Consider the following 12,342-nt stretch of genomic DNA (forward strand, 5'->3'; position numbering starts at 1 on the left):
TGAACACCCTTACTTTTAACCCATAACTCTGAATTTAATTGATTTACGTGTTAATGATAGCACGATATTTTCATATATTTATTCGATTATTAATCTTTTTTCATATTTGAAGTTTTTATTTTAAATTATTTACCTTTATTTTTAAACATTATCATATTATTTTTATATCTTATTTAGATGTTATCATGTATTTATGCAGTATGAGTGATTTTAAAATTGTTGGTGTTCGTTAAAAAAATAAATTTTTAACAAATTAGCAAGTAGATATCTTAATTTTCTTTTATTTTTTTTTTAAAAAAAAAAAAATTGATGTCATAGTTTATTTGTTCTCTTTTTATTGCATTATTAAGTTTTGTTAATTTTTATGTTGAGTATGTTTGATGGCATTAACAATTAGTAATTCAATTATTTAAATTATTTTATTTTTAAATTAATATTATAACGGCTTGCGCGGTCACATTAGCTAGTTTAAGAGAAAAAGAACACTTTTTCGTTTCCCTCTAATAAAGATATCAAAATCCAACTTGGAATCTTTTAACTAAAAAGGAAGGTCTATCAAAAAAATAAAATAAAAAAATAAAAAAAAAAAAAAAGGGGGCCATGTGAATCTATGGGTCCCGCACAGTGGAATATTAAGATATGTGATTACGTGAATTCACCAAGTGATTGTGATGTGTTGGTACCCGCAGTGAGTCAATAATTGAGCAGCAAAGTTAATTTTTTCAAAAAGAAAAATAAAATAATTACATTTGTAAAATAATTATATTTTTATGTTTAAAAATAATCTTTTTTATATTTTTACAAACTAAAAATAATATTTAAATAACATTAAAATAATAATAAAAAATAAAATACAAATAATAATAAATTAATAAAAATACAATATAAAAACACTATATATTTTATAAATAAAATTAAAAAAATAATTTTTTGATTATTTCTGTGTATTTGTAAAATAATTCTAAAAAAAAAATTGCTAAGTGGATCCACTTGATTGTTGCCAACTGGGTACGAGTCACTTGGTTATTGTTGCCAAGTGGCAAACCCAACATCGTCGATAAATAATCGAAAGCGGTCCATGAATATCAAGGTGACACGTTCTCAACTATTTGCCTTCTTTCAGTAAGAGAATCGCCAATTTCCTCTTAATATTTATATTTTATTTTTTTTAAATGGTTGCCTCTTAATTTTTAAAGCAAGTTTTGTACGTACTCATCATGTTAATGGTAGAAGTTGGGACCCACTCCTTAAATTTTTAATGCCCAAAACGTACGAACGTACAAGACTACGCCACAAAGTAAAATTACTCCACTTTAATAAATGCTGTGAATGATATTAGTGTTAAAGACAAATGAAAAAGGGTCCCAGAGATGAAGGTGTTCAATTAATTTAACAGCTGAAAAAATCTGCATCATTCCCCCTCCAGCCGCTAAAAAGAGTATATATAGACAATATAGGTCTGCGTAGAATGACCAAGTAAACGATGCAATAAACGCATGCCATGATGAGGAAACAAAAATAACAATACCGACTCATTGAAACACGTCCCACAAAGGGAAGACTGAACAAATAAACAATATACTATTCAATACCGTTAGAAGAGTCTGGTGTTTCCATTCCATGTAATATACAAAACTCTGCAAATATCCTACTCCAACTTATCAAAGATATTATTCATTAAAGTTAGCTTTAAGCAGGTTCCCTGAGGCACAAAACCCTTGTCAACCAGACAGCATTAGACTAGTCTCTGACCTATGTTCAATACATGTTGCAAAATTCATGGCAAACGAAAGATCCACTAAAGAAAGAAACAGATCATTAACCTTCTTAGAATCAGCCGATATGCAGAAACGTAGAATAATAAAGAAAAAAAAATCATATACTTCTCGGTAAATTCAAAAGATTTGATCCAATAATTGGTATTAATTCTAAAAAATATGGTCAATTGCCTAATTCCTGCAGTAAGTTGACAATCCAATTCAACTGCCGACTGTCACAAGTCAGTCAATGCCCCCTCCAGAAAAAGAGGAACAGAATACCTGGGGATGGGGATTATAGCATTGTGAACTTAGAAACACCAGACTGCATTTTTACCTCCCCCTATACTGAAAAGAAGAAAGATGGGGCATAGCAGATTCCTTTCTAGATTTTTCAAAGTATACAGAGGCCATCTTATAATTTTCAAGAATAACATCAATGGCCTATAATCAAAAGATCTAACTGCCTCCGTTGCTTTCAAGGAGACATCTAGAATCCATTCTTTCTCCTACAGTCCCTTCTGTGCGCTACTTTGTGGCAAATCATGTGCCATTTTATAAGTTGAAACAAAATGGAAGATAGGAAGCATGGGGACGTTGGAGACAAATGACCGAGAGAGGGCAAACATCAATTAATTAAATTATCAAAGTGAAAGACATTGTACCCTGTCTGGCAGATTTCTAGGCATTGGAAGTGCAGTAACATATTTCTGTGGGCATGGTCTCTGAGCATTTAACGTTCCATCAGAAGTTGATGAGGTCTCAGCCCCATCAGCTTGTCCCCGACCATGAAACTTGGCAAAACGATTGATCACAGAGAACTTCTCCAGATCCTGGCATTCCACTCTTAAGTCTAAGATTGAAGCTCTTTTGTCCAGTCTACACATCAAAAGGAGGCAGCATTAGTACAATTAAGTAATTAGAGTAATTAGAGAGAGAGAGAGAGAAAGAATTCAGAAAGATAAAACTCACATAACAGCAGTTTGAAAAGAAAAGAAAAAAGCACAAATATCAAGACATGAGGGTACCTCAACAATTCACTTTCCAGCTTCCTTGCCCGGCCAATGAAGTCTTCAACAACTTTTGAGAAGAACTTCTCTCTTTTCTCGGGCATTTTAAGATTTTCAGACAAACTGTGATGCACGCATAAAATTATTAGTATGAACAGATAGTAATAAAACCAAAACATCAATATTATCGATTTTACGTGAACTAAGGATAAATCATACATGTTTTTACTGTCTGCAGATGATGGTGCTTCACTTTCAGAGCAAGAAACTGCACTGCATGCATCTCCTAATGATAATCTTGCAGCAAAGTAAGCTACACTCTCATACTGTGAAGTAGCAACTGACGAGAGAACTACTGCTGGAGGAGGGTGAAGCAGTTGCTGCATGAGTTGTGTTGTCAGGACAAGCCTTCTCTTTGGTTTAAGGATTGGCAGTACATCTTCAACAATCTCAGTTTCATATTCAACCTGTTTAGTAAGACATGATACAATTAGAGAAATTCCAGTAAATGACTTGAGCCATCAAATGAAACATAACAAATAAAACTAATCTTGTGTGGTAAAAAGAAAGAAACCTTCTCGGGAAGTCGATTTGTCGCTCGGGCCCATTCTACTTCTGCCATGCTGGAAAAAAAGTTGGAACTTGTTAAAATTGCAGCATAAAAGGATACATAATCTTCCCAGTAGACAGACAACACACCAGGCAATGAACGTGTTCTAAGATAAGCAATTCCTACTCACATTTATTCAGACATAGTGACACCATGCAATAGAATGTGTTCTATTCTATAATAAGCTTCTCCTTACACTTATTCACACAGTGACACCATGCAATGGAATGTGTTCTACTCCTATATAATAAGCCACTTCTGCTTACATTTATTCACACACAGTGACACCATGCAATGGAATGTGTTCTACTTCTATACAATAAGTAAAGGTAAACTAACAAAATTTGATACAAACAGATAGAGGAGCATTTTAGATCAATTTAAACCATTTAACCAGCTTCGTCCAAATCACCTGATAGTTTGAAGCCTTTGTGGAACCTTCATCAACTCCTTATGCCAAGGTAAAAGTTCAGAAGTTGCACTTTTACGTTTCTTTGGTCTCACAATAACCAAACCTTGATCGCCAGAATGAGGCATTACATGGGGGGAGAAATCATCATTGGTTGTAGCTGTGGAAGTAGAAACTTGTGAAACATTACCATGTTTACCACCATCAGCAGTCACGTTACCTTGCTCCACTGAGTCCCGAGCATGCTGATCATCAGCCAGCTTTCCAGCTACAAATGACTGCTCCATAGACTTCATAGCAACACTTCTCTGCATATCATACACTGGCAGCATTTGCCCACCTTTGTTAAAGGTTCCGTACTGATCAAACCAAGATGGAGCCATCTGGGGACTAATCTGAGGGTGCTCACCTCTAACAGAAAGTGCATTACTATTATTTGGGAAATTGTGTGAAATATTGCGACCAAATGCAACCATGTCCTGAGAAGATGCATTTGAACCTCGTGTCTCCCCAAGCTTGGAGGAAAAACTTAGCAGCTTTTGATCTCCAGAAGGAACTGACGTGTCATTAGATGAAGAATCTCTTTCTGTACTTTTATATCCATAAGGTGACTCCTGCCCTCCCCCAGGACCTACCTGCTGTGGATCCACTCCAAAATCTGGACCTTTCAATCTCTTTGTGCTCCTATCACTTGAGTCAATATCCGTACTCTTCATAGCCTGCACCTGATGCAGTAGGGAATAATTTTGATGCAAACTAGTATTCGGTCTTAATGAACGGCCAAAAGCTTCAATATCTCTTTGGGTGGCAGCATGGCTTGCATGAGATGCATCAGAGGAACTATTCACAATAGACTCATTTCCCTGTAACACGCCAAGTGTCTTTTGTGCACTGTCAACCTTATCAGGTGGAGCTTGTCCAAATTTTTCTCTGTCTGGTTGTTCCTTCTCAGCAAAGCTTTGAGAATTTGCTGAAATTACCCCAACCCCAGACAAGCCATTTCTTCCTTCCATATCTTGCTCATTCAGCTTTGATGGCCCAGAAAACATTGCTACTGGACTGCTATTAGATTGAAGGTGAGATTTAAACAAACCCTGAGCAACCTTGGAAGATTGTGCTACCGAAGGTTGTTGGCGAGGCACACTGGTCCATACATTTTGCAACATTTTAGAATAGGCACCTTGCTGGACAGAAGGCTGAGCTGGTGCTGCATCCGATTCAGGGATCTGTTGGGCCAGGTCCCTATTATGAGTTTGGCTGGTCTGGGATGTCTCTGTAGAAGGAAGATTATTTCTTGGAGTACCAGCAGACATATCGGACACTGATGGTGGAATAGATTGACTCACTTGAGCTCTCTCAGAAGAGTCATCTAACTGTTTGGAAGCAGAGTATAGCCTATTAAATGGTATATTAACAGATTGGTTTGCCATTATTTGTCCACCTGGGGCATGCATTTGCTGATTTTCAATATTTCTTGAATAAGGAAACCCTGAAGGAAAAGCCATAGAGTAATTTCCCTGGACATTAGAGAAAGAGGCCTCATTGCCAATATGTCCAGAAACACCAGAAATATTTCCGGTCCCTTGAGAAGGGTCACTAGAAGAGGGCAAGGGAACAACAGGGGTCCTGGAAGTCATCTGAACATGGCCCTTTTCTCCACTATCATGAGTGCCATGAACTGAGCCAAAAACTGTTTGCAAAGGGCTCTGTGAAGATATATGGTCCTTACTGGACAGGCGTTGAGATGGTGGGGCCAATTGCAAACCAAAATTTTGTGAATTAGATGAATGATTCCGCTGAATGTGACCAATTGATCCATCTGAATTTTCTGCTTCAAGCACTTCAGAAGACACATTGCGTTCAGAGCTGGGCCGTGTAGCACCATGGTCCCTTGGATGATCCACCTTGTGAAGAAGCTCAAGCATATGTTGACTGCAAGGAAGAAGCAAAATAATAAAACCTACATTGTACTTGACTCAAAATCCAAACAGCATGTCAGAGTTCTGAAAGATGAAAGCTTGTAATAAAAAAAAAATAAAAAATAAAAATAATCCTTGAAAGTTAGACTGAACAACAATTGGGCCTTTTTAAAACACAGTATCCACGAGTCTTCAGGACAGGAAAATAATCTTAAGAAATACACAAGGCCAAATAAAGTCAGGCATTAATAAATATCTATGACAGCATACATCGAGAAAACTAATTTCACCACTGGATTATGAAGTGCTCCATGTTAGTTGAAAATCTAAAACGAAGCTAGAAAATGAGAAAAGTAAAACTTCATATCTGCAATACCTTGATTGTGGAACATTTGGTGGAGCATAGTTACCAATGAATCTGTCAAAAGGAGCAGATGTATTCGGTACAAAGCCAGGAAACAAATTTTTTGACGGTGTTGCATCTAAGCCTTTCAAGTCACCCTGACCACCAGGTAAAGGTCCCTATGTAGGAAAAAAAATAACAAATTTGCTCAAAAGAAAATCCCAGAGGGGAAAAATATACATACATTTGTTAATATCCCATTTTAAGTCAGCTAACGTTAAAAAGCAAAAAGTTACATATTTGACAGTAGATCATTATGTAATAAGGAAAAACAAATAATTACCTCCATTTCCAAGGAACTTCTATCAGTGACAAACTTAGATTGCCCAGAACTGCCTTGGTCATAACCTTTTAACCCTCGTGAAACCTGTTGAGGTAAAGACTGTGGATGTGTCAAGTGTTTTACTCCATAAGAAGGTTCATTGTCAACATCAACATCCCCCATTGGATGATACTGAAATTTGCGAGTGCCTGGTGGCTTGCGACCAGCAGCATTACCAGACGATTTTTGTTTGCCCCCAGGAAAATTACGTGAATCAACAGTATCAGACCATACATTTTCTTTAGAACCACCCACAGAAGTATGATGGGATACATTAGAGCAAAAATCATCAGCAGAACTATCTTTATTGGTAGAGTTGTCTACGTCATGCATTTCAACTACGCCCCTATCCAGACCATTATTCCCCGATGACTCTAAAATTTGAAGTGTCTTACCCACATTATGTTGATTTTTCCCCAAAACTTCACTTCCCTTGGAGTTCACAGAAGAATCAACAACTTTCCAGAAATCAAGTTTGTTACTGTTAGGAAGCTGTTTCTTGTTTTCATGGTTTGGCCTCATGGAGCTAGAAGTTGGTACTGCAATATTATTCAAACTGGATTCCTCCTTCCCTACACGTGGGCTTCCAATGGCAGATTTTGCAGCTTCAAGCTCCGCGTTAGAATTTAGGGTCGAATCAGTCCTTCTCACACCAGCAGGATGACTCATTTCATCTTGCATGCTCCTCTTATGATCACCACTTTGAACCCGTTGCAAGGAGTTCTTATTCTCATGAATTCTAAAATTATCACCTCCATCCACTGGCATAGGATCAATGAAGTTCCAACCATTTGGCCTATTGTATTGTTGGGTATCATTATTCTGCAACTGGGTGCTTTGTTGACGAGCCCAAGAACCTGAATTGCTATTTGCATTCGACTCTACACCTGACAGTTGACTAGCATTTGCATAAACTTGACTGCTCTCCACAGGTTGTTTTTGTAGAGGTTCACGAACTGACCACTGATTTCCTTGTTCAGAGAACTTTGGTATAAAGCGATGAGAAGAATCGGCCTGCAACGTGTCAGCCTGTACCTGTTGAGTTTTGAATCCTGGTTGCGGAAATTGTGGATGATTAAAAGAATTAACACTTGAAGAAGGTCTATTTGCATCAACTGGAGGAGGTCTAGAATTTGGCGCAACAGCAGGCTGGAAGCTATTATCACCCCAAACTCCTTGTGTTTTGCCACCATCATTGACACTTGATGGCTGCTGATTCCCTGTAGAAGGTTCTGGGTTTTGAAGGCTGGGACCACACCATTCCTCCTGTATCCCTGCGTCACCACTAGAAGTTTCCGCAACAGCAGACTGCATAAGAGCACTCCAACTCCCACTTTGTACAGAAGGTTGTCCACTTAAATAATCTGTACTATCCAGCACATTCAAACCTCCCATTCCCACATTATTATTCTTGCCAAAGGCCTCCCATATATTGTCATCAGAGCCAAACAAAATTTTTTCTTCTGTAGGATCCAAGGTAGCCACATTCTGTGAAGAGGTAACCTGGGTAAATGATTTCTCCTGTGATTGTTCTGAAGATTCATTCACCTCTTGCCTCCCTGGGAATTCGTGCACAGATGGACTTCTTTGTTGGGGATTAACTTGCTGCAAGTTTTCCAAATTAATACCACTGCTTAAACCTTGACCGGCAGCAGACCCAAACATATTTTTTCCTTGGAAGTCCTGTCTAGTTCCATCTTGCATGCTAACCTGATCTGGAAATGCAACATATGAATGACCAGGAAGGGAATTATTGTTCGCGGACATCTGTTGCATCGAAGCTTTATCCATTGGTAAATGAGAATAGGGACCAGGTGTACCGCTTGTGCTAGAAATTGGAACCCCATACAAAGATTGTTCCACTTGTTGAGGTACCATATCCATCAAGCGTAGTGCCTGGCCTTGTTCAGGAGAAAACATATGTCCACTGGATGACCCTTGCATAACAGGGGATGCCCCACGCTGCAGCCAATTCACATTACCTGGTACAACTTCAGGCTGCTGCCACAAATTGTTCGATGCCTCATTGATGGGAACACCATTGATCAGAGACGGTGAATAGTTACCAGCATTCTGTTTTACAATGGAAGAAACCTGATTTGTAAATCCCTGCTGTCTTGGCTCTACTTGCTGAAGTTGTTGCTGTCTCTGTAATTCTTGAAGTTGTTGAAACATCATATGTCTTTGTAATAGCTGCATGTCACTATTCCCTGGCTGCTGCCTTGGTAAAGATTGCATGGCGTTGAGATGCTGGCCACTCATTTGTTGTTGACCACCAAAAAAATCAAAACCCACTAGAGATTCAGAAGATTCCAACCTCATTGAATTTTTTTTATTATGCTCAGGACCATTTCCTTGTTGTGGCATAGATAAGACCCTCATTAAATTATGTCGATTAGTATCTGTATCCATTCCCAAAAAGTTTGCCTCATTTTGCCTTGTTTGGAAAACCTGATTACCATGTACATAGCCATTAAGAGCTGGCTGCTGGTTTTGTGATGGGACTCGACCAAACTCTGGCATGAGGTTTGATTGTGTAAAATTTAAACCATGAGCCATATGTGAAGATTGACTCCCATGGCCTCTCTCCGAATCTGTTAGGAAAAGCCACAGCAACAGTTAATACAAGCGTATATCAAACTACTACAAACTCATAAAACATTTGTATTAAAATGGAGACAAATAAAGAACAATAAAAATTTGAGATAAATTCATTTGAACCTGGTTGCTGAACATTGTAATTCTTTACACTAGAGATAAAAGGACCATTAATCTGTCTCTGGCCACCACCAACCCACAAATTGTTATTTAGTCCCTGCCAGTTCCCGTCAATGGCCTGGGGATGATGTTGGCCCTGCGACAGGTTCTCTTGGCCAAAAAAATTGTGGACCCTGTCACCCTCTTCGTTGCCAGGCATAGATAATCAAGCCCACAATTGTCAACAGCTGAGCTTTTGTATGACAGGCCTAAGGAAAATATGAATTTAACATTAAAAATGTTGACCTACTTAAAGCTAGTTTTAGATTTTACATGTGTACAAAGGTATACGCTAAGGTTTTCTCAAACACATTCAGACCAACCTAAGACCAGTCATTAATGCTCCACTTTAGTTACAATCCACTGAATTTGTCCTGCATACAACCATCCAACGTATTAGTTTTGGCTTAAGCATAAACCTGAAAAGTTTGCAGTCAAAAGATACATTATTAAAACGCTAGGTATCAATAATTCAAATGTTTCTTGCTTTCCTCAAAGAAAGAAAAAAGGTAGTTGCTGAAGAGATTATGATGAGCTATCATGTCTACTTATGCTGTCATTCAAATTATTATACATAAAAAGATATGATACAGTGAAAGCTGTACCCTATACTTTGCATCACAGCCTAAACCTTCTAATAGGAGTCAACACATTAGCTGTTGTTTCATGCATCTCAAATAGGCTTTTGATTTAAGTTGTAAATTAATTGCAGAGAACATTTACCTATCAGAGAGCAGAAAATCTAATCTCAGCCTCCAACTAGCTTCCTCAAAAAATGGTCAGACGTATCAGATATTATACCAACCTATCACATCAAATTTAAATATCAATGTTATTTCATCCCTGTTCCCATATCAATAAAGGAGGAGGAGAAGGAAAGAGGAAGAAAAAAAACAGAACTTTCAATTTCCATGTAATTTTGACACTAAAGTTTTAACAAATAACTTCAAACTCAAAGCTAAACTCTTCATTTCCATGTCATCATCAACACAAAAAGTTTACTAGAGTTTTTTCTTCATGTAATCCTTTTCATAAACAAAACCAAGTCAAATAACTTTTACAAACAATTCAAGACAAGTGGAGATCAACTTCCTTGACTAATGTATAAATAATCCTTATAATCAACGCATGCATAAAACAACAGTTTAGCTTCCCAGTAGTTCACGCTCTCTCACAAGTACACATAGAACTTCTCGAAAAACTAACTCAAATCCACACAGCTTCCACAACATATTTGAACATACATACGGCTTGATAAACTTTATTGCTTCCAACATATAGCATAACACTATAATAAGATAACCGCCTTTTTCTTTGATAAGAGACGAGATATAGATCCCTCGTGACAACTAAACACTATATCTATTATCAGCTAGTAACCATTAAAATCCTAAGTTCTGTCAAACAGAAAATAATCGAATTTGTCTAGAAATGTACAATGGGCTCTCACTGAGGCTAAAAAATTACTTGCAGATAAAAAAGGTTAGCAGATATAACTAACGCCAACAAACGAAATCACTGAAAACATGGAGGCGAATCACATCATCACATTTAAAGTTAGTAACTAGCAGAAATCTGATATAATAACATTCTGCCGAGGAATGTAAACTCAGGGCTGGAGTGAGGTTTCGAAAGTGACCCATTTCACATTTCAAACAAACTAAGAAGAAGCAAAGTAAAATCGGGGTAGCGAGTTGCTGATAAGAGAAAAAGAAAGACAGTGAGGAGAAAGCTTAAGCCTCTGCTGAAGCTTTTTAGCTCAGAAAAAGAAAAAAAAAAAAGACACAAAAAATAATTTCAGCTCTTTATTCCATTCCCTCCTTTCCTGGCAACCAAACATAGCCTACAATCGCAAAATTCCTTGAAAATCTGGCATCAACTTCAAAAATGCGCCAGGATCGAAGCAGAACCCCGGCAATTCAAACTCTACAAGCAGCCACGAAGCTGCCGAAATACTGAAGCAGCAAAACCCTAGCACGGATTTGCTTTTGCAATAAATTAGGGTTTTAAAAAAGAATGGAGGTTGCGGAACTCACAGTAACGTTGAGAGGCGTCCATTGAAGCTCGAAGCTGATCCTTCGACACTCTCTGATAGCAGAGCTTTAGGGTTTGAATCGGTGCAGAAAGAAGAAAAAAAAAATGGGCTTCTTTGTGCAAGAGAGAGAAAGAGAAGAGAGAGATAAGTGATCGAAATAGTGAGAAAATTTCAACGAACTGAGAAACAAAACCGAGGTTCGGACCTAACCTTAGGTTTGAATTACCAAGCTTTTGGTTCGGATCCGAAGCTGAGTGGAGGTGGGTACATGGGGTCTTTTGGGTGCTCTCTCGGTCTTTTGGGGGGATGGAAGGCGTTTTCTCAGTGCGTTTAGAGAGGGAGAGCAGGGAAGAGCAAGCATGTGGGGGAGTTGTTGAGGGTAGACGGAGATTTAGATGCTCCTGCCAATTATGCATTGACACGTGGCATTATGGTGATGGAGCCCACCTCTGTTTTGGATATTTCTTTTTTAAGTCCCTTTTTAACTTATTAAAATAAAATGCTTAAATTAATTAAACAAAACAAACATATCAGTTCTAACTAGTGTTCTAGTATATACTCTCATCAAAGGTGTTGAACTTTTCATCTTTTTATGATAAATTTCACAGATTAAGTTTTTGTTGTATAAATTATAAAATTAATGAAGTAAACAATTTCTCACAAAATATCAACACATTAAATAAATTAATTTAGTGTTATCAATAAAAAAATTATTAAATATATTTAAGGAATTTTTTTTATATTTAAATGTATAGAAAGTGAAAAAAAAATACTATATATTCATTATTATTATAAAATTTAGGGTGATTCTACAATGCATCCCCTTAAAAGAGATGTATTGATGCACCCTTAACTTATTTCGGCATCTAAAAAAAATTTAGTCTAATTTTTTTTTCATATTCATGTACGTTGTAGCTATTTAAGATATCCTACAAAATTTTGAAAAATTCAGAATAATTTATAATATAGAAAACAATGTTCAAACAGTCGATTTTACACGCGTATAAAATAAAATAGTCACGCGTGCAACACACTGTTTGAACATAGTTTTCGGCGTGTTAAACTTTTCCAAATTTCTTAAAATGTTGCAGGATGTCTTAAATAACTATAACGTACATGA

General features: G+C 37.2%; 1 protein-coding gene across 2 annotated transcripts; it reads right to left on the bottom strand.

Moving 5' to 3' along the window:
• Positions 1–1,562: 1,562 nt before the first annotated feature.
• LOC115709738 (uncharacterized) lies at positions 1,563–11,555 on the bottom strand. Of its 2 annotated transcripts, none has more exons than XM_030637922.2 (11): positions 11,224–11,555; positions 9,911–9,992; positions 9,511–9,561; positions 9,152–9,396; positions 6,392–9,024; positions 6,082–6,227; positions 3,790–5,718; positions 3,342–3,390; positions 2,987–3,234; positions 2,786–2,890; positions 1,563–2,636 (listed from the first exon to the last, which is right to left on the bottom strand). In XM_030637922.2, exons 4-11 carry the CDS (start codon positions 9,345–9,347, stop codon positions 2,402–2,404), a joined length of 5,541 nt encoding a protein of 1,846 aa, XP_030493782.2. In that variant the 5' UTR covers positions 9,348–9,396; positions 9,511–9,561; positions 9,911–9,992; positions 11,224–11,555; the 3' UTR covers positions 1,563–2,401. The 2 variants fall into 2 exon arrangements, with proteins under 2 accessions (XP_030493782.2, XP_030493783.2); XM_030637923.2 differs by having other exon boundaries at positions 9,511–9,606; positions 11,224–11,524.
• Positions 11,556–12,342: the final 787 nt, after the last annotated feature.

This window comes from Cannabis sativa, chromosome 3 (genome assembly GCF_029168945.1).
Source record: "Cannabis sativa cultivar Pink pepper isolate KNU-18-1 chromosome 3, ASM2916894v1, whole genome shotgun sequence".
NCBI lineage: Eukaryota > Viridiplantae > Streptophyta > Magnoliopsida > Rosales > Cannabaceae > Cannabis > Cannabis sativa.